At 44.1% G+C, this 22,926-nt stretch overlaps 1 protein-coding gene across 3 annotated transcripts; it reads right to left on the bottom strand.

Annotated features, from left to right (window-relative positions):
- Positions 1 to 1,808: 1,808 nt before the first annotated feature.
- LOC108029263 (zinc transporter 2) lies at positions 1,809 to 22,600 on the bottom strand. Of its 3 annotated transcripts, XM_017101459.2 has the most exons (8): positions 22,437 to 22,600; positions 20,775 to 20,953; positions 15,596 to 15,706; positions 14,669 to 14,789; positions 10,911 to 11,090; positions 3,134 to 3,674; positions 2,550 to 2,697; positions 1,809 to 2,125 (listed from the first exon to the last, which is right to left on the bottom strand). In XM_017101459.2, exons 1-8 carry the CDS (start codon positions 22,466 to 22,468, stop codon positions 1,980 to 1,982), a joined length of 1,458 nt encoding a protein of 485 aa, XP_016956948.1. In that variant the 5' UTR covers positions 22,469 to 22,600; the 3' UTR covers positions 1,809 to 1,979. The 3 variants fall into 3 exon arrangements, with proteins under 3 accessions (XP_016956948.1, XP_016956950.1, XP_016956951.1); XM_017101461.3 differs by lacking the exons at positions 20,775 to 20,953; positions 22,437 to 22,600 and adding an exon at positions 20,229 to 20,593; XM_017101462.3 differs by lacking the exons at positions 20,775 to 20,953; positions 22,437 to 22,600 and adding an exon at positions 18,833 to 18,989.
- Between the last annotated feature and the right edge of the window lie 326 nt (positions 22,601 to 22,926).

The following is a 22,926-nucleotide window of genomic DNA, read 5'->3' on the forward strand; positions in this document are numbered from 1 at the left end:
TTTCTTGCTGAAATTTGTTGTGCATCTTCGCGAAATGTTGAAGCGAAATCGTGACAGAAAGTTGGGTGACTTAGTGGGGGGACAAACAATTATCAAAAGCTTTAAGTTTTCTCCGAAATGTTATATTTTAATCAAAAGCTTATCCAATAACGTTTCAGCCAGAAACTTGGCCAACCTGGATCAAGGCAATTTATTCTTACAGAAGAAAAATAGTTAAGGTCAACCATTAATTTCTGAAGGAAATCCAAGGGATTCAACACAATTACCAGTGGATTATTCAAATTGTACTCTATATAATATTATTTTTTTATAACACTTACCATTTATCATACTTACCCTAAAATTACCCTGTTACCAATGTATTATAAATATTGTAAATAAATTAAAGATTCAAAACCATATATCTTCGATACTCGACCTTGTAGATACTTAAATTTTACTGGGCGCACATTTCCGCAATCAGCTTATGATGCACAGCCCCTCCAGCTTTGTTCGAACCTCTCAGGATGATTTTCCTCACTTATCCCGCCGACTCAACATTTAATCTTTCGCTTTTCAAACGGCTGGCAGCAGACCGTATTTATTATGGATGTGGCCGCTGCATGTTAATCTCTTAAAGTGTGGCTCCGCATCCTTCTGGCGGCGGGGGCGAAGTGCATTCGGTTCCAAGTGCAGGTCAAGTGGCCGCCAAAGAAAAGCCGCAACGTGAGCACATGGACATGGAAAACAAACGTCTCTCCCTCGTCACGGGAGGCTGCTCTTTTTAGACCACCTTTCTAGAACAAACGCAGCTGCGCAGGCGCAAGGAGTGCGGGCCGTGGGCCGTGGGCTCTGGCCACTTTGGGGGATTACTGGCACTCGGGGACTCCCCGGCCGCAGTCTTTGGTCTTCACTTCAACGGAAATTTGCGGCATTTGTTCAAGGTGACGGTTGGCTGTCGGTGGGATCCTTGTTCGCTGTGAGCCACATGCAAATCTGTCAGCAAATTGGCGGCGATTAGGCGCCGACTGTTAGACACGGGCACTCCCGACTGTCCCGACACCCCACAACTCCCACCGGCTTGCCGGTCAACAATTTAGACATAATTTGAAAGCGTCGCTCCGCTCCGCACGCAATGTCGCTTACGCAATGGCCACACATCCAAATTATGCATAATGGCGCTGCCCAGTGGGTCAGGTAAGCCGCCGCCGCCGCCGCCGCCAGGTGGGCTGGCTAGGGAGTCACATCCCCCACCGCCGCCCCCATAAATTGGCATTAGTTTCGGGGCGCGGTGGCCATTTTTGGGTGCAACATCGCCCGTGGCAGCCATCGGCAGCTTAATAACTTTTATGCGTGTTTGCATATCGCTCATGCATCGAGTTTGATGGAAAATACGCATACGTACGAGTAGCTTCCCACAGGGAATCGTGAACAAATTGCAGGCAAAAAAACGGAGTGACTGCCATCGGGGAATTCGATTAAAAATTGTAACCAATGAATTTCGACGGAGTTGATTGGTGTCCTCCACCGCTGGCAATCACTTTAATCCGAAATCCATTCCTTTTTCGCTTTTAGAGTGGCTTTATGTCTCTATCCCCCAGCAGTCGAAGCACTTTTAAGAAGCGCTTGCAAGAGCTTGAAAAATGCAGCGTTTTCCGCATTATTCAGATTATAATGTGAGTGATATTTATTACCAGCTTGCAGCACATTCTGTCACCAGCTCATGATGAAGTGGGCGCTATGAGGGGAATATGTTAAACAACTCCAGGTGTTTGACACGTTGTGAGGGGTACATGTAAATGCAGCACCTATTAATCGACTCTCAGGTGTTGGCTATGAACTGATAAACAGTTGGGCATATATTTAGCGGCTGGTTTGTTTGGGGAATTTGTTTACTCATTACGGGGAGGGAGGGACAGACAGGGAGTCGCAAAAATAAATATTGAATATACATCGAATTATATTATCATATTCTCTGGGGTATCTGGCATACAGGTAGTCTACTTCTCGGGCACACTGCACTGCTGGCAGTTCTCCATTTGGCTGGTATAGTCCTCGATTTGGATGGTGGTCTCGAAGAAGTTGTACCGCAAGTGAACCGCCGAGGTGGCTGCATCCAGGATCTTCTTTGGATTGGCATTGGCAGCTGTTCGGGGGAGGAGATGGGAAACGATTAGGACATCGTAGGATAACACTAATGGAGGGCACCAACTCCATGGCTGGCTCTATCAAAAGTGTCCACGCTTAAAAAGCCATTTCAAAAATAATTAAGCTAATTGCTCACTGCCTGCCCATGGACACGGACATGGACATGGCCATGAAGCAGTACCAGCAGGGGGATCAGCTTGAAACAACAACAAATCCATTGGGATAATTACCCACCATGCCCAAAAGCGCGACCCCACAGACCACCCAGCCGCCCATTCGGACAAACACATGCATCAGGGCCAAAGGCCACCCCACGACCTTTCTGGTCTGATTCGGTTTGGTCTGGTCTCTGGTCTCCGCCTCTGGCCAGTTCTGCTCTGGCCAGCTCTGTTCTGGCCGAAACGGCCGGGGCAACTACTTACCAATGGCCAAATGGGCTGATAGCGCCACTTTATTAATGCTCAGCGCCCAGATGCGCAAATTGTGCACCCGCTCAACGCCCTCGATGGCTTGGAAAATCTGCAGCACCTCGGCGTAGTGCATGTAGTTCGGGGTTCCCTCCATGAGCACCTGGGGGAGAGGCCAAAGGGGAGAAGCGTTTACAAGCAATCCGATAAATCACGGTAAGTACTCAGCTCAAATAGAAAAAATGCAATCTTATGGATCGTTTAGTAAAGGTTTACGGAAAGGATGATATCGTAATATGGTAATGGTAACTATTACAATACATTATATAAGTTAATAAAGAAATTCAAATTTATTTGCTATGATTATTAACGTTCTATAAAAAATTATTAACTTTAATCTGGCAGATTTTTGTGTTCAAACCACGTAAGAGTGATAAGCTCTGAAACCAATGGGCGTGTAAAAGTAGGTTTTAAAAAGGGGTACGAAAATGTTTTCCACTATAACACAAAAATATAAAACAATATTTTAAAGTTATTCAAATAAAAATAAATCCAGCTAGTTATTTATAACAAAAAGTAAATAAAGATCTTCAACTCACCAGCAGGGCATCCTTCATGATTGTGAACGTGGTGAAGAGCACGATGATGGAGAACACAAAAGTGCAAATGGGATCCACGATGGAGTACTCCGGCCAGAAGTAGATTACGCCCGCGGCGACGAACACTCCGACGCTCTGGATGACATCGCCGATCACGTGGATGAGGGCTGCCCGGACATTCATGTTGACGGCCTCGCGTCCCACGGGTCCACCATGGTGATGGGATCCAGGAGCAGTCTCGGCCAGAACGGCGGCGATTTCCAGATCCAATGCGGGATCCACCAGCTTGGCGTTCTGGTAGGAGAACGAGGGAAGTCCGCCCCCGGGCAATTCGGCATCTTCGGGAGCAAAGGCCACTCCGCCCTCAATTCGCTGGTTGGGCGAGGCGGAGCAGGGCGTGGACGTGGCATGGGCGTGCGAGGGGACGGCAGTGGGGACGCTCTTCTTCGTCTGCTTCTTGGAGCCACCGTGGCTGTGGCCATGGCCACCACTTCCTCCGCCCAGGCCATGCGAATGACCGTGCTGCAGCTGGACGCCCATTCTGACCGAGTTGGAGAGAGAAATTGGAAACGTTATCACAAATATTTAATATGCTTGAAAATGTTGCAAGCTATTTTGTGCCGGTTCTGTGGAGCCACGGCCCCTGCCCCCACCCATCCCCAGACAGGGGGGCACGTTAGCCTGTCCTGGCCACAGTATGAAAACAAAAACGCACCCAAAATGTTTCTGTTTTTTTGTGTGTTTTCCTTGCTGGAAAATGGGGAAACGGGGAGGGCTTTTCCAACGGTATGCGGGCAACGCTTTTGCATTGTTTGGCATTTTATTTCAGCATTTTAATGCACCAACAACAGTCGCACCGCACAGTCAAACAAACACACTCAGGTCACGGACAGTGGAGCCGAACGGCCGAGCAAGTCCCCAAATGGAATTAAACTGCAGGAAGCGACAATCTTTGAATGAAATTTAAAGCGGGAATTGTCAGTGGTTGCACCATCGCCGGGATGCCAGAGATTACTGAGCATTTCAATTTCGAAAGTGACATTCCGCTGTACCGATAAGATCCAGGATGGTCTTTCCGGTATATTTTCGCCACATAAAAAATAAGTGGTCAATAAAAATATCATTACTCCACAAAACAGTAAAAAATTTTTAAATAATTTATAGTATATTATTTAAAAAGGCGATCTTTGTAAATACCAAAATTTGTAAATTGAATGGTTCCCAGTCCTTAACATTTGTGAAACCCTTTAAAATTGTTTGGTTTTAAGATAACGTTACCTAATGGAGCATCGAAAAAAAGCTAAAGTTTTAAATACATTTTCTCTATTTAATAACCCCATAAATTGCAATTTATAAAAAGCTATTTTTATTCTTGCCCAACCAATTTGTTTTACAAAAACTGATTGCTTATAAAAATATAGACAACACTAAATTACAAGCTTTTTAAACTTTTATTTTGCCGCCCATATTTTTTCGAACCCCTTAACTAGACTTTATAGGTTGTGCAGTCATTTCCATAAATCAATTACACTTTTCTTTTGAAAATAAATAATTTTAGGCACTGTACAGTGCGACCCCTCCTCCCCTGGTGTGGATGCACCGTGCTGCATTCTGAATCCTGGGTTCAGTGCTCACTGCTCACTGTGTTGCTGCTCTGTGCACCGGAAGGTGTGTGCCAGGGGTTCCTCCGAGTCTCCAAACCTCCCAGCCAGAGCAGCCAAACTAACCGCTCCTGTCCGATGATTCCGACCGACCCCGGGCCCATCTGGGCTGCTCCAGTTCAGTACGTCCGGACACACATTGCCGCATGCAAATACAAATGTATTGTCGAAAATGGCAACCGGTTGACCAGGCCAGGCCGCCCCCATTCCAAAACTGCTGCTCCCACTCCTCCCCAGCTCACGGCATGGATCGGCAGTTAATAGCTCGGCACATTGACTTTTTATTCATTTTAAATGCTCCGACATTGCAGATTTATGGCTTTTCTATTTGGGGAAAAAGGCCATGGTCGACCAAGCGACCGACAGACCGACAGGCCAAAAGACCGGCTCTTTCTGTCCGTCGCCGCCGGCTGCACTTAGCCGGCTTTTTGGGAAACAATGCAGTGCCGGGCATCAATAAATAAACTCGCATAAATTACGCACAACCATTGGCAGGAGCCCACACAAAGCACAAAGTGAGCAGCCACGGAGCGGAACCATCTACCATCCTCCGTCTAACCACCTCCGTCCCCACAGACCAGGCCAAGTCCCTGCCCCCAGGAGGGAAGCTCTGCGGCTGCAATGTCGATCGACTAATTGACGTACTCAATTGATGACTCAAAGACATTGAGATGGTCTTAAAGAGACTTTACGCTGGGTGGTTACAGCAAAGTCCGTTGTATTGATGGCTTAATTCATTTAGCAACGTGGCATTTACGTTCTATAAAAGATACATTTTGGCAAAGTATTAATAAAGTGGCGTTATAGCAAATAGATGAAAATGTCATAGCTTCTTAAACGCTTCTATTGTTTATGGAGAAATTCAAAATATCAACTTGAATACCTTAAAATACCAGAAATAAAATGAAGTAAGTGATCAGAAGGAAACATTTTTATTTGACAATCAAAAATTGAAATATATTTTATATAAATGAATATGAAAGTCATGAAGTACCTATAATAATGTGCCACATTAATTCAAATTGAAATTGAATAGAATAATCCTACTAATATATATTTTTAAGTAAGCTAATTTTGCGAAAACTTTCTTACTAAAAAAAAACCTAGCGACATTTCGGGCCTACCTTCTCTTCTGTATTTTTAAAAAATCGGAAAAATAACGAACCACTTTTGGCACTATGACATTACATAATTAATAAATTCCCAGGCTAATAACTGACTCCCAATGGCCCCAAATATTTATTTCCAAGCGAGCTTTCCGGGAAAATTTACTACGACTGTCTCGGAATCAGGGCTAGTCAAATAAATACCAGCTCTGGGTGAAAAATGCGCGTTACGATGAGTGCAATAAACGTGTCCCGTTGTCGTTGTCCGTGGTTCTGGCTCCGTGTCCCGGCTCCTTGGCTCCCTGAACCGACAGCTTAACGAGCTGCTCATCCGGGTGACAGACCACACCGAGACCAGGATCAGGACCCTCCACACATGCCCCAAGACATCCTTAGTGGCTGCAAATCCTGGCAACAGTCACATACGCGACCAAAGCCAAAGCCAAAGCCCAAGCTGAAGCCCAGGGAAAGCCAAGGCGAGCTGAGTCAAGATATGCGCTAATATTTATGTTCCTGTCAATTAAATCAGGACATGGCATATACGCCGCACAGCCGGAGCTCTTTTCCCTGGGTCGCAGGACCTGGCTGCTGGTTCCTAACTCCCAGCTCCCTGCCACCAGCTAGCAACTCCCAGCGATTCCCGACTTTCCCGAGTCCTGGTGTTGTCATGGCTGCTGTCGTTTGTTGGCCACTAACGAGGCGAGTAAAGATGCCGCAAAATCAAGGGGAAATGCTTCATTGCGCGCTACAAATTACAGCGCCACAGTTGGAACAACAATGCCTGGGCATCCAGGGGGAAATGGGGAAAATGGCGAAGTGTGGGGCTTTGCTGATGGTCGGGGAATGTCGCTCGCATTGGCATTTTTTGCGCTCGAGGACACACAGTGCAGGAGGGGATCAGAGGAGGTGGACGACTAGGAGCAGGAGCAGGGGAGGAGGAGGAGTGGCCGTGGTAATGCCTCGGCAATCGGATGTTCAAAGTCGAAAAGCGTATGTGCTCGGCGTGGAATCCCTGGCGCCAGCATGGTCCACCACCACTGACCACAAGGCCACGCTGGTTAGGAACTAGTTGGAGGTAGCTCCAAAAATCTGTGATATTTTTGGGCTATTCAAGGTTATTATAGAGGGAACAAAATCTATCTATAAGATGCGTTTTCTAATTTGGAAATTTTTAACATTTTATTTTAATTTCTATGTTCAACTTAGTGCAGTAGTTTAGTTAAGTTTAGCAGTTTGGACTATGCATTTTAATGTTATAGAGGTAGCCAATATCGTGTCTAAATAAACCGATTTAAAACTGGCAGACTAGAAAGCATAGAAAATATGCAAGCGCCCCATCCTTATTGACCCCCCTTAAGTGCTGACCAGGAATATGAATACATAAATATTTATGGGTCGTTCGAGGATAATGAAATCGGTGTTTCCCAGTGATTACTGTTTTTATACCGGAAAAGGCTGATTTGGCAGCTCTGACTCCGGCAACTGGAGAACTGGAACTGGTGCTCTGTACAATTTATTTAGTGCCCATTAACGCGATGCCCCGCACGAGGCGGCAGAAGAAGCGCTTCTCCTTCTTCATCACCGTTTATATTTATTTCCTCCTTGTGTTTCTCTCCTGGCGTCTCCTGTTTTTTCAGCTTTTCTCTGCTTTTTTGCTGTTTGACAAATTATGGCCACATTTGGCCTGGTAACTTCTTCGAACCGAGCTGGCTGCGCCATCACAGCGTGGTCTTAAGAAATTGAAAATGAAATTGAGTTGTCAGGCTAACAAGCTTTCGGCCAGCTTCGGTCTCAAGTGGCTGGCCAGGCTGGAGGAAAGCCAGGACAGAAGGCGACCAGGCTCGATACTCACATGGTGAACACTAAGCATAAACAAGAAGCAAAAATATATCAAGTGGAAGAAGCGAATTCATAAGAGAGATTCAGGGACAACAATAGTTTTAGTTACTTTATGGCTGCAAATTGTGGCAGGCCCTTTAAAATTGTAACTGAAAATGTAACTTGTAGAAAATGGGTTTTCAATCAAGAACAATGCAAACTATCTTAGTCATCTGAGTTTTTTGCCTATTATCCAGATAAGGTAAGTCTTTAAAGATGTGTTATAATTGTAGTGAACAAATACGATTCCGAATCTATATGTACTTGGATTCGATTTAAATTTAGATTGCACTTTTCACTTGCCAGTGCCACGAAAACACAATCTGCTTCGTATCAAATTTATTTGATTGCTTTAAAGAAATTTCGTTGTGCATTCATCCATCTGTCCTAACTGCCATTCCCATTGCTAAGCGCCTTCATCTCCACACCCTGCTTGTAATTGCTTTAGCACCTCGCTGGCCCAGCACTTCCCTCCGCCCTGCCCACCAGTATAAACCTCTCATATTTCACTGGCATTTGCTCTCGCTAATGTCCCACTTGCAGTTTAAGGTCGGGCCCTATGGGAGTTGGTACAGTGGGACCACTCTACGAGGGTTTTTTGATGTCTTTATTGATAATATATGTATAAAAATGTATTGATAGTTAGCTCTCAATCAGTGTTAAAATGAGATTGAGATGTATTGCCATATTACCTGATATTTTATGTTTTTGGTACTTTAACTTCATATATATAGTACAATATAAATATACCTATGTAGGTAATAAAAACAATATTTCGATATTGCATGGTACTTAAGTATTACTTTCAAATAATCGTTTTATCTCACCTAATATTTGTATCTTTATCATCATTTGTGTAAGGTAAGAAACCCAAATTTTTAATACTTCCTTGTAGTTTTGTGTTTGGAACTAGTATTCTTCAGGAAACCCAAACTATTTGAGGATCAATACCGCTGTTCTCCGGGTGTTATATTACAGTACTTGGGTGATTTCACTCTCTCTTCTTATATTTCTCGTTCTGTTGCCCCATTTTCCCCGCTTTTGGCCCTAATGGGCGTTTTAACGATGTGAAGTCGACGGACGTCGTTGCCGCCACTCAAAAGTTAACCCAACAACAACACACAAAGCGAATCCGGAAAATTCAGTGCGTACATGTGTGTGTGCTTTCCAGCCATTTTCGGCATTGTGCTAATTGAACTAAAACTGGCAAAAAATAAAATCCAGAGAGTGCTCAACAACTAAATGAAACTAAGTAAAAAGCCTTCAATAACAACGAGAGCAAACCGGACTCTGAAAATAGTTGAAACTTGCTGCAAGCTCGTTTGCCCCAACGCATAACGGTAAAAGGTGGCCATTTAATTCCGTTGTTCGAACACAGGTCAAAGGTGCACCGAAAGAAAAGTACGGTGTGTTTCAGTCATTAAATCGAATTTCCTTGTTTGCCAAAAACAAGGTAGGAACTTTTCTTTAACAAAAATACAAAGACAAAGAATTTGGTATAATGTGGTACGAGATTGAAGTAGGTTCTGTATTATAATGTCCGTGTTTTTCCTGTGTAGAAAATTCCGCAGGAAGGGGCAGCATTGACTTGACTTAACTTCCTACTTTTATGGCAGCCTCCAAAGATGGACTTAGCCGCGCCCCCCGACCCCCGCCCATCTGCCCCGTGTCCGGCCGTCTTCTTCTCCTCTTTCTTCTTGGCCGTATCTGTAAGCCAGGAGAGTTGCTTCTGCTGCACGTTTTTCACAATCAATTCACGTAATCAAACAATTCAAGTGGCAAACACTGAAAATGCCAACGTCAACTGGAAAATTTTTGCGCTACCGCCCGACTTCCAACAACAAGACCGACAACAACAGCTGCAGCAACACTCGTGCAGGAAAATAGGTGAGCTGAGGTGGACGTGGCATGGGCTGGGGGTGGCGAGTGGGGGGAAGGTGGTTGCAAACATAACGTGTGTGTGAGCTCGGCATTGAACGTTGCGATTTATGCGCCAAAAACTATGCTTCGACAGCCACATGAATGAGCATCAATGGGGGCAAGGAGGCGCCGGAAGAGGGGGCGTGGCAGGTCTTAAGGGGAGAGGGGGAGGCAGATGCTTGCAGGTTTTGCACTCGACGAAATCAAAACAAGCGAAGCGATTAGTAAATAATCACGCGAACACAGAATGCACTTTCAAAGAGCACTGAAAATTTAATTTTTTAAAAAGTTTTTTTAAGCTTTAAGCTAATTAATTTAGAAGAGCTAGTGGCATAAAAATTATAGTTTTAGTTTTAACCCAAAATCTTTGTTTTCTAAACGGTTTAAAGCTGCTCACCTTATCAGTAGTACTAAAATGCGGGTCTTGTGTTCTTAAAATATTTTCTATTAAAATGCGGTTAATACATTTTAAAGCTATGGTGCAAGAACAGTTTTAAGTGCTTTTAATAAAAACCATCCAAGTAAGTAATAACAACACACTGAGTCCCTGCATTACTTCAGCTCAATTGAGGCTTTCCCGGAAAACGTGTAAAAATAAATTGAAAAATTACAATTAAATTAAATAAAGCGTTAAACTTTGCCGGCCTGAGTTTATTTTTAGCTTGCCGAAGTTGAAAGAAATCCAATGGCTAGAGCAGGAGACTCCCTACTGGCCGCCGTTTGGAGCATTATCGAAACCCTCTTCGATGGCACGTTACCCCATACCGCCTAGAGAATTTTCCACCTTTGGGGCTGGCCAACACAAACACCAGCAAACTCCTCGTCGACGCCGCTTTTGGCTTTTGTTGACGCAGGGGGAAAAGTAGAAAAAAATGAAAAAAGGAGGGTAAAAATAGAACGAGAAGAAATTCTAAACTTGTGGAAAAAGTTGTCGCTAAAATGTGGAGAAAGTTGCCGCAACAACTGGCGGATACGTAGGGGAATGCCATCCTGGAATCGCAGTTGGCCTGGGACTGGGATCGGGAGACATTTGGAGTGTGCACTGTGTTGACCCATTTGGTGGCCCATGCCCGGGACAAGTTGATTGCGGCAATTGCAATTGGAAAACTGCCCAGGGGAAAACAGGGGACAAAACTTTGCAGTCGCACGGGCGACGTTCGGCAATCAAAGATCTGCATATCGGGGGAAAATAATGCTCTTTTTGGTACTCACATGACATTCACCAGTATGGCCAGGCCCGAGGTGATCAGCATGATCTTGGCATTCACCTCGTAGTCGCCGCTAATGAGTCGTCCGACGGCCAGCCAGACGAGGATGCCCGTGATGACCCAGATCATGAAGACGGAGGCCATGGCGCCAATAACCTCGGCCCGATACCAGCCGAAGGACATCCTGTCAGAGATAGAAAGAAAGGGAGTGTGCTTAATTAATGTGAAGGCAGGTGAAGATAATGAGGCACGATGGAGAGGAGAGCAGTTTCCACTTGCCACACGATAACGTTGGCGAAACTTTGTTAGTTTGGCATGGCAATAACTTGGCGAACTAACAAGCTACGTATTAAATGCAAACAATTATTGCACTTTAAGTGCAGCCGCATGTTTCTTTTTATCTTCATTTTTTAAAGTTTATGTTATCATTTAACTGCCAGTAAAGCATTTCTCATATATTTTCCTCTCCAAGGCATCCTTTTAAACTACCAGAGTGAGTCGCCCTCAATAAAGTGATATATGCCTCATAAAACCCCAAGGCAGAGGGGATGTCAAAAACTGGACTTCTTGGCCGCAAAGCGAAACACAAATTGCTGATGACATGAAGAGTGGCCGGGTGAGGGGTTAAAAATTAACATGAGTTGATAAATGTGACCAAAATTTGTCAAATGCTATTTTAATTTGAGTTCGCTTTGGGGCGCGGCTTCCTCCCCGGATGATAATTTTTGGGGTGGGGAAGGAGTGGGGTGTGTTCCCGAATTTCCCTGATGTAATGAGCGCTTTGCATGTGCGCCCCTCTGCTTATACTCCGTGTATTACTTTATTTTATTTCTGTTTTTTGTTGGGTCAAAGTCAACACCTGAACGGCGGCGGCGGCGACCAACTCGAGGGTCGTTCAATTAAAGCCCAACCCAGACCAGAAACAAGCCAGGCCACATCAGGAACCGGACCTGTGCCAGGAGCAGGAGCAGGACCAGCCAGTAACCGACAGGTGGATGGGGAGGGACTACCACTCTCGTTATAAAATTGAAATAATGGCAAAAGGCAACAATTTTGCCAGCCTGCTAACTAATGCGATGCCAGAAGGCAGCCGGCAGCTACAGCAACGAATGTCTCGCCATAATAATACAATTTAATTTCCAGCAAACATCCGTCGTATCCTCACTCCTCGAACCCTACAAGGACCCCTGAAAACCCCTCCCCTCCTGGGCACTGTCAATGTATGGCGGAGCTTTCTATGTGAATGTATACAAATATATATGCGCAAGTTGGGGCCTTGCAGTTGGCGTTGCAAGTGCAGCCATTTGCTTAATGACCGCCTGCTGCTGGCGGCCCTCCCCCGTCCTCCGGCCCTTTCTATCCCCCATGGAGGGGCAGCTACGTCGCTACCTCAACGGCGGTTCCGGGCACACTGGGACCGGGAGCGATAATTAAAAGAAAGTAGCCAAAACACTTAATTGGGATTAGCGATAATGAAAAACGGTAGTGTGTTATGCCAAACAAACTTTTTGGCAGGCAACAAAAATTTAATACAGAGAGTGCAAGATAAAACCAAAGCTGAATAGAGCAAGCAAAGATTACATGTGCTAACCGATTCTATTTTTATGACTTAAGTATCTTTTTAAAGAAAACGGATTAATTAAAACATAGAAAATTAAGGATAAGAAGCTAAGATCTAAGAAATGGCCTTCTCACTTTTTTGGGAAGAAACGTTCTTGATATTTACCCAAAAGAACTCTTCAGCTTGTTTCTCAAGAATAAGCTTTCTTATTTTGGAGATGCAAGGAGTACTGATTTTGTTATTCGAGACAAATGAAGCTTCTCAAACTGGTAACATATCTTCTTAATTTGAAATACTAAGTTGCAATCGTTCTTAGCTTACTTTTGAGATAAGATTGCTTTTAATATCGGGTTTCTTTTCAGGTTTATTTGAATGCTTGAATATGCTACATACTAATTACCCCTTATATGGAAGCACTCCAAAAAAGTGGAGGTTTAATTAACGAACCAATGCTGCTGCCATTTCCACACCGCAGGTTATAATTGAATCATTTCACTGTGCCGTGCTTAGTTTCTCCCCGCTTTTGCATTTCGTTTTCTGCGTTTGCCTTTGCAATTGTGCAAATGTGTTTTGTTTTGATAAATTAGGCTTGTCAACTCGGCAACGCCAGCTCGAGCGCCAAAATGGGTGGTTCTGGGGGGCGAAAGTGGGGGCCGGAGCCAGAGCTAGAGCCAAAAATAAGGTAGAAGGCTGCGAACCGCACTGAAACCAAGCCCGGCCAGAGGACCAGGCCCAAAGAGAGAGGCATTCCGCCAGACTGAGACTGGGACTGCTGCAACATGCAGCAGCAACAGCAGCAGCAGCAACAGCAGCAACATGCAGCAACAAGAGCAACTGGAACAGAAACAGCAACTGAAACAGAGGCAGCATCAACGCACAGGAGACGCAGAAGAAGGAACCCGAGCCTGAGAGCCTGCGAGTCTGGTGGCAGGAGCGAAATTTACAAAATTACCATGCAACACGCTTGAAATTGCAAAAGTTTTTCATTATTCACTTTGTGGCTGCAGTCGAGTCGTCGAGTGAGTGAGATTTTTGCATGAATGAGCAGAACGTGCCGTTTGCCTCCCTCCTTCTAGTTGAGCCCAAGATGGATGCTGTGGTGGCGGGGGCAGCAGGAGGGGCTGCTCCCAGGGTGGAGGCACCGAGGGGTGCTCCCAAAGACCAATTGAAAAATGTGCATCGGCCGAGTGTACAGTGCGCAGCAGCAACAGCAGCCAACAGTGCTGCCGTACACCCAAATCAAAAACTAACACTACATCAAAAAACTAAAAAAACTACAATTTATAATAGTATTTTAATTTGTACCATCTAAAAACTTTATAATGATTCAGACCTGATTATATGTAACTCCTTTTTCAGTGGAAACTCAAAAAAATCCTACAGATAATACTTTTTGTTTAGAAAACAGAGGTTTAATTTAACAAAATATTTTCATCCTTATCAGGTATACACATTTTTTATATTTTAAACTAACATAAACCAAGCAATTAGGTTAAACTACAAGAAAGATATTTTTTTAGGAATTTTAACTATTAAGCTATAAAAAGATAGATAAGCCGGCAGCACTGTGAGAAATAAAGCTATAACAACAACAGCGGCCACAGACGCTAGAGGAAGGCACTGAAAATTTGGGAACAGGCTTTTCGCCTAATTAGACGATGGCGAATGGGAAATGCAGGCAGCAGCGGAGGATATGGAAAATAGCCAAGTCGAGCGACAGAAATTATGGTGGTGGAGCAGCCATATAAGAGTGGAATATAAATTGCAGGCCAATGCAGATACACTCGTTAGAGAGGGCGCCTTAGCAAGGAAATGGTATATACTTATAAAAGAAAACTGATTTTCTTTCTATTCTTCCTTGAAGTAATACTGCTTACTATAGATCTATAAGAAGAGGTCCTATAACCATTAATACCCTTAGATTACTTAGATTTTCTTCTACTTAATACGGAGCATCCTACAACAGATATACCCCTTTCATAGTTAGGATTCTTAAAGAATAGTTTGTCGGGGTTTCCCTGAGCAGGGTGCCGAGTCCCCCAGTTCGGTGACAAAGGAGGACGCACATGACCCATCGCAAGGGAGTTGGCAGCAGCCAGCGACAAAAAGAAATGCGGATAAGATTGAAACTTTACGTTTTATTGATTTCCCTTCCCGACTCGCAGAACGACTTCTGGCTTCATTGGGCAGGGAGTACTTACCGCTGCGTAGATGGGCGTCCGGCAATCCAGATGGCAAACAACGAGATCATAAAACTGGCGAAATCGGTGAGCAAATGGGCGGCGTCTGTTGCGATGGCCAGACTGTTGGATAGGACGCCACCTGTTCCGGGGATCCGGGTGAAAGTAAATAAATGTGCAAAAAATTAACTCGGCAATCTGTGGGACTTGTGGATGTCGATTGGGGGGGAGGGTTTCGGGGGCTAAGAAGACAGGGTGACAATCCCCGCCGGCTTCAGACGGAAAAACATTAAAAGGGAGGGGCTGGGATCCCGCTTTCTCTCTATTTTCCATTATCGCAACAAGAACAATTTCGATTTGAAAGCGAAAGAAAAGCGCAAAGCGAGGGCTGCAAGAATGAAATCCTTTCCTGGGAACTGGGAGCTGGGAATTGGAAGCCTCCTCTCAGTCGACCTGGTCGTCCTTCGTCCTTGCCCGACCGAACATTGTAGGTAATTGCAAAGCGATTAACGGCAACAGCCGTCGAAGCCCCGACGACATCGTCGCCACTCGAAAATTAAATGTTTATTGTATAACCAACCCCAGTGCCGTCATAAATGGAGGAGGGTTGACGGCAGACAGTAAGCCCTTCCGGTCGCCATATTGTTGCACTTCCGGTCCTCAGTTTTTAATCGTCTCGCCGTCGTCGTTCTCGTCTCCTTCGTGTCCTTTTCCCTTTTCCCCGCTGCCCGCATTGTTTGGCTTTGCCCTTTTCATTTTTTCCTCGCTTTTCACTCTTTACGTTTTGTTTATTTGTTGGCTCAGATTCTCAGAGGTGAGCAAAATTAGTTTGGGAATTGAGAGGCAGACGGAGGGAAGAATGGCAGAAAGGAATCGAACGGGAAGAGTCCTTTGTGGGGATGGACTCTGAACGGATGCTGCCCTTCCATGAATATTAACTCGACTCACCCACGATTTCGGCAATCATGAAGACCAGGCACAAAACGCTGGCTATGATCAGTTTCCGGCGCGCCTTCACGTCCACGCCCTCGCTGCGGGCTCGGTGGCAATGATCCCGGACTGAAAGTATCAAAATATATCATTAAACACTCAACCAAAATGAAAAATATGAAGTTTGAATTAAAAACACAGCAGTTATATTTAAGATTGATTATATCAGTTCCACATCTGGAAGATTTTTGAAACTTTATTGATGTCTTTATTACACCAGATGACACCTATTGAATATAGTAGTACTTTTCTAATGAAACTCATAAGATGCACCCAAATCTATCAATCTGTAAATCTATCTATCTATCTTTCTACCTATCTGTCTCTAGAATCAAAGAAAAAAATTGTTATAATACCTTAACATTGCTCATCAAGATAGTTCTGACTCAGTCTAGCGATTTGTTTTAAATAAATACTTTATTATCATTATGATGCATTTTGTGTTACCTAAGGTACGATATAAAATGAAATATTAATTATTTCAATGCTACAGGAAAACTTCAATACATATTTTCTCCATAATTGCACTCACAATTTGCAAGCTGGCAACTCAACATTGATGAATAACAAGGGGAAAGTGGTTTTCTTATGCCTTTCGCCAACTTCCTCGGAGCTTAATTATTCGTTATTGTTAACACAGGGTATTAACGCACTCGCTGCTTGAATAAATTGTATGATTTTCTTAAGCCCCGCTTAAGACCGTAAACTTTTTATTTTCGCAAAAGTGTTAAATTAACAATGTGCCACTGCAAACATGCGGTGCGCTTTGGCCTGCCTTCGGGGAATGAGTCTCCCTTCGCCCATCTGTTATGCCGCCGAGCATGCAATACATATTTACAAAACAGGCATTTAAATTTATTTAACGTGGTACGTGAATAATGACCACCAGCCCAGCTCCAGCTCCAGCTCCAGCTCCAGCGCCAGCGCCAGCTCCCGATCCTGCCACGCCCCTCCCATATGGAAGCGGTATATGGCCCATTTCCGGGGGTCTGTCCGCTTGTTTTTTATGTTATTCGCAGCCCCCTCTCCGGGTTTTATTCATTTCGGGTGTCAGTGACAGAGGCGAAAGTTGGTAGTTGGTAGTTGCTTGGCTCGGTCGGGTTGCCTGTTCGCCAGTTGGCTGGTTGGTGCTCCTGCTCTTGGTCGGCTAGGAGCAGTCTATTAAATACTTTATTGCATTTGTCGCAGCCGTATTTCATGCTTTGTCATTTCCGCTGCATTTTCTTTGCACTTGGCCTGGTCGCCGCCACCCACTCCTCGAACTTTCCTCGCAGTGCAGCCTTACATTGTCCGGAGCGGGAAAAGCTACCGGAGCTACATACTCGTACATGTGCATATGCTCCGCTGGGGGAAGCCATAGAGATGAGCTCGTGCCCAAAAATTTGAATTTTGATATTTTAATAATAAATTAAATTAACTAAGAACTATATTTAAAACTAAAGGAGGGGTCGCTTACTGATTTAAAGAATACTTGATATGGCAAAAAGGAAGAAACCGCGAATTCTTTAGAGCTCCAGCTTCAACGGGATATTTTCTAATTTTACATCTATATATTAACATATTTATAAACAATATGAATTAATGTATAACCCTGTCAAAAACCACTTCTTCACCCTTAACAGATTTATATTTCCCTATTTTGCTGGCATAAATAATTTGTGATTAGTAAGCAATATTTTTTTACTGATCAATGAGCAGAGATGTTTTCTAAATTTCTACTTTTATCGTCCTTTGCCCATTTAAAATTTCTTATTAATGATATTTAAGAATCCTCGTACTTAAACGGAAAGAAAAAAGGATATGACTATAAACAGACTAATAAATATACCTTGATCATTTAAATAAGCTTGTTGGCTTTTTCTGATATTATATACTATACTTTGTAAGTTAAACTACTCTTTTATCAAATTATGGTTTTTCATGCATGTCACCCAACATGTGGGGCCTCTCATCTCTGACATGGTGGCGCTGTGAACGCGGTTTCTTCATTTGAATCCAGCACAAGGCCACCGACGCCTGGCCTGCGTCTGCTTCCTGCTCCTGATCCTGCCACCTCCGCATCCCCCACATCCTCCGCGTCCCCCACATCCCCTGCATCCCCCGCACTCACACAATGGCAGTAACATTGCCGGCAGCGAAATTAAATTCCTGTGCATAACCAAGGCTTGGTTCTCTGGAGGAGCGACTGCCGGTGCAACTGCGACTGCAGCGACGATTGTGGCACGTGGAAATTTCACCTATTAGACCCGCATCCAGTCCCCCGCCCGGCAGAGCAGCCAGTGCCACCAGCTGATGCATAAGAATCGTCATACTTGCAATTTAAACAACTCCAATCCATCTGCATCTTTAATTGGTCGCCTTGGACCGCTCCGTTCGCCTTGTTTGTTTGCGCAATGCGGAAAGTATGTTGGATTCCCGAGGAGCTGAGGTTAATGTCGGATACAAGGAGGTTGTTGGGTAGATGGTGGATGGGAGGACGGGTGTTCGGATGCTGGATATGTGCTGTTTCCTCTCCTTCACATCATCGCATATCTGGTTCTGCCATGGCAACAATGGTGCTGTGCCGTGTATTGTGTACTTGTACTTATAAATAATTAATGGAGCCGGGGCGAGGGCATCGGCTGGGCGAGTGCAGGCGCACAGGCATTAATTGGATAGAAATAAATACGCGACAAAAGGCATTCCATTATGTGCAAATATCAATGACAATAACTCGACAGGTGCCAAGAATGTTAGTCAACCGAGATCTAAAGAAGACTATGGAAACACACATGCACTCCTTAATTGTGCAAAAGTTACACAGGGAAAAATGTATTGTATTTTATAAATTTAAGGTTGTGAACAGGGTCAAATTGATACGAAATAGCTTCCCCTTGCACTCAAAAATGTATAAGTTTCAAAATATATACAAAAAAATGTATGAAAAATTATAATTGTATCCATAAGATACATGTTTATATATATACAAGCCACATACAATTATTCCTCCTTTTATTTGTCAAACACAACATATGTAATGAGCACATAATATCCCAGCTTAATATCCGATTTCAAAGAAATTTTATCATTATCCAACAAGCATAAAATTCATTCTTTGATTTAAGCTCAGAAGTTACCCTAAGAAAACCTAATAAGGCGCTCGGTAACTTAATAATAACTCCGCCGTATCATCTTTAAACCCAATTAGCAAGTTACCATTGCTTAGTTCCGCCTTCCTGAGCTCGGGCACATCCATAACCCGGAATCGGAGTCCGGAGCACGCGGCGATAACAATGAGGAGCTTCACCCGGGGGAACAATTAACACGGACCTGAGTACCTATTCGAACTGCTTAGTATGCCAGCATTTGCAAGTGGTCCCATCTGGAGCGCGTTTAACGAACGACTAACTACGGCCAGCGCAAATCAAAGCAGCTGCATCGGACTGCACTTGGCTAGTCAACCCATCTAATGGGAGTTAGTAACTCAAACTATGATTGAATGCACCGAGCGCCCCAAGACGATTGCATAATGTACATCTATCTATCTAAGTATATATGTATCTGTGTGTGGCAGTGTGCATCTCGGCTCTCAGCAGCGGATCCACCTCGTCTAGACGCCAGTTAATTTCATTTCGGGCCCGCTCGTCTGCCAATAAATCGAATCATCGCCAAAAAAGAGAAATAAATAGGGATTCTTTATTGGAGGTTCGCGACTAACGGATGCCCATTACTGGTTTTTAGGTTCTAAGCTAATCTGAAATGCTTTGACAGGTAGTTTGCTACTTAAAAAACTTGGAAAATTAATTGAACTCCCTATCTTAACCTGTTAGTCGTAAATATCACTCAGAAAGTATTTATAATTTAGAAACAAATAAAACTTTACTTAAAATCAAAAACTAATAAAAATTTAATTTTTTTAAAGGTCCTTTTAAATAGAGGTTTCAAATATGAATTATTCTTGGTGGGGTATTGGTATCTTATTTTCACCTCATTTTTGAGACCCTTTTATAGACTGTTGTAAGATCGGCCTTAGCGGATTTTCGAAGAGTGTGAAAGGTATGCCTCCAGTCCTGATAGGACACATTCCCTCTAAACTATCAGAAGAGGATGTTTCCCAAAAGTTGAAAAAGTAGCCCCTAGCAGACTCCGCAGAGGAAATTAAAATATAAACTTGGCATTGCCACATCGATTTCTCGGCTCCTCGACCCTACGCAGCAGACGCATTCTCACCGGAGGAGGGAACAAAAAATGATCCAACATTTATTCGGTCCATCGACGATGTCGTACGTAAATTATGGCGAGCGGTACACTGGCTCCTCCGGCGATTTATGACACATGGTCGAAGGGGGAGTGGATCTGGGATGCGGCTGCTCCGAGCAGCGGTGTGTCAGCAAAGAGCATAAATTTTGATTATACCGCAGATGCTGTGGGTGGCTCGGGAGCTCGGGAGCTCGGGGGCTGGAGGGGCAGCTTGGAGCGTGGCCAGCCCAGTTCCACCATAATTTGGTTTGCCAACCTCGGGAATCATCATCAGCTGATTGATGACAGAGGGGCAGTTAAATGTGGCTGGGTGGAAACAAGGCCTCGAGTAGGTGGTAAGTTGTTTGCTCACCATATTCGTGCAGCATTTCCAAGCGGCATTTATCCAGCGAAGTCGCCGCCGCCGCCGCCGCCGCCGCCGCCTTCCTATAGAGCCGGGCATCATTCATTTCCGACGATTTCCGTGCCGTCTGCCAATTAGCGAGCGTTTACCCGATATTACAGCTCCTCAGTCACCCATACATCGGAATGCACGGGTGAATTGCACAGAATTTTCGATTTTTCCCAAAAAAAAAACAGGTGGGTACAGCAAAAACAAAGAGGGAAGGCAAACAACTAACGCTTAAGAACAATCAAACGCCCAGATACACATGGGGAACACGAAAATAACAATGTGAAAACTAATTTGGTTGATTCTCGTCGTTGCCGAATTTGATTTGTTTGCATTTGACTTTTAGTGCAAATGCCGCTGCCTGCTGCGTTTTCTTGATAATTTATGAATGACTGCAAATTGCTGCGAGGCAGTCCGCCCTGATTGAAAGCGACACGAAAGTGCCCCGCAGTTTGTCACAGTCAGCAGGCAGCCCCCGGAAAACCCCTTCTCAAGCCCCCCACTTACCTTCCAGGTTGTTGGACCGCCCGTGCAAACAAAAAATTTGCGCAGGTGTTGAGGGCGTTGCCGGGTGATTGTTGTTGCCATTGCCAATGCCGGCGTTCGCACCTGGTTGTCCCTGCTCCAGCAGGTGGAACGAGGGCGCCGTGCCGTAGTTGCTGCGCCGCGAGCGATCCGAGTTGCGCCTGCGGGAAAAGAAGGGGCTTAGTCTGTGGAACAACCAGGATCCTCCGGAAAATACTTTGCAGGCACAAGAAAATTTTTCAAGAGATAGTGAAGTTAAAAAACTCCGAATAACCCATAGCCTGTTACTCCTTCTACCAAGACGAAGTGTTTTAAAAATAAAGCATGCTTTCTTGTACATTTCTGCGCCACCTGTTGGAATATTTTAAAAGCACGAAAGAAGGAGCATGAATTGTGCTTTAAAAAGACAAAAATTGTAATGCTTTACTTTTTAGGTTTATACACAGGCCTTAATATTATCATTTCTTATTTAAAAAGTGTTTTTCTGTCATTATTTAGTGTTCCAAATTTAATAAAAATTATTTTACATTTTTAAAAGTAACATAAATGAAGTGCATCGAAATTTAGAATGCTATTTTTGTATGTCTTAAAACCAACTTTTTATCCATTTCTGCAAGACACTCAAACTCCAGAAAGACCTCAAAACTATTTCAGCTATTTCACAACTAATTCTTTAATTAAAATGTGCCATTCGTTGGGTTTTTTAGCCAAGTTTCTATAGAAATGTACTTGTTTCCACGGTAAACAAGTGAAAGAAGCTCGGAGAGAACGAGAAGTAAATGCAGCCGCAGCGGGAAAAGTTTTTGGGGAAGCTCCGAGCTCCGAGCTCCGACTCGAAAAACCCCAGCAGAGAATTAAAACGTAGCGTTGCCGGTGCCAACAAAACACTGCGGCATTTAAGCAGACACATTGTATGGTCGGCTATTGCCCCCGAAAACCCCCGACCCCACTGCGAAACACCTCTGAAAAGCGTCCATCAGCAGGCAGTTCCCACTGTAATGAGCTGATGCTTCGGAAAGCGAGGTGCAACGCTCGAAAAGGGTTTTTTTGATAGGTGCTAAAATGAAAAGTGCTGCGAAAAATTCAATTTGAAGTTTTGTTACTTAACGCAAACTACGATGACTACTTAAGGCCACGCCCACTCCGCCGCCGCCGCCTCCGCCGCCCTCATCAGCAGCACGTGTGTGTGCGTGTGATGTGCCCGTTGATAAGTTTTCCACGTGTGTGTGTGAGTGGGGGTGTCGGTGGGTGTGCCAGAGCAAGTGCGCGTAATTTTTACTACGAAAAGTGCAAATGGCGCTAAACTACTTGCTCTGCAACTTTCCAACGCAATTGCACAGAAGGAAAAAATCCAAAAAAATAAGTTAAAAAAATAGCAAAATACGTTAGCCGTCGCCCTTTAAGCTCTCTATCCAACTTTTCGAGGCCTCCGCGCACCTAGAAAATCCCAAGACCCCAGAAACGTCAGTTGTCGTCGGTCCCACGCGGTCCGCTCTTACGCCTATTTAACAAATCAGCAGCTCATTTGGCGCTTTATGTTAATTTCGTCCAAAAGAGATTTTATTTTCGGCCAACTTTTTGCTCGGCGCAACTTTTGTGGAAGAAGTCAGACGATAAACCGCCTCTCCCCACCCCGCAACTCACTTGGCAATCGGTGTATCCTCGTTTTTGGACATTATTTCCGAATACTTATTTATTTAATATTTTCTCCAACAGTTAAAGACACAAACAGCACGTTACAACACAAGATCCGAGCGACAAGTGTTTCTTATACGACCGCATATGCTCCACTGCTCCAGAGGCTGCGGGTGATAAGATCCGAGCAAATACCAGATAAGCCCCATAAACTTACAACTTTCGGATCGGAGAGAGCCGAGTGCAATGCATGTGTTTGTTCTTCGAGCGGGAGATGGGATGAGGTGGATCAATCTGGAAGGTAAGCAAAGCAAGAGTAGAAGGTACACAAGCAAAAAATTTAAAAAAAAGAGTCCTATATCATTAAAAATTAAATATAATATAATTGTCATTATTAGTATCACATTAAAGATACTAAATTGTATTTCAATAATTACCCTTGTAGTTTTTGAATACGAATACATTTTTTATTTGTTTCTTGACGTTACATTATAATATT

Source organism: Drosophila biarmipes, chromosome 2L (assembly GCF_025231255.1).
Source record: "Drosophila biarmipes strain raj3 chromosome 2L, RU_DBia_V1.1, whole genome shotgun sequence".
In the NCBI taxonomy this organism is placed as follows: domain Eukaryota; kingdom Metazoa; phylum Arthropoda; class Insecta; order Diptera; family Drosophilidae; genus Drosophila; species Drosophila biarmipes.

Excerpts from the sequence above, each read along its gene's own strand:
- LOC108029263 (XM_017101459.2), bottom strand. The coding sequence starts at position 22,468 with ATGTCCAAAAACGAGGATACACCGATTGCCAA. Across the intron at positions 2,698-3,133 it reads TCATGAAGGATGCCCTGCTG|GTGCTCATGGAGGGAACCCC; the intron begins GTGAGTTGAAGA and ends CCTCTCCCCCAG. Across the intron at positions 2,126-2,549 it reads ATCAGCCCATTTGGCCATTG|CTGCCAATGCCAATCCAAAG; the intron begins GTAAGTAGTTGC and ends TCCCCCGAACAG.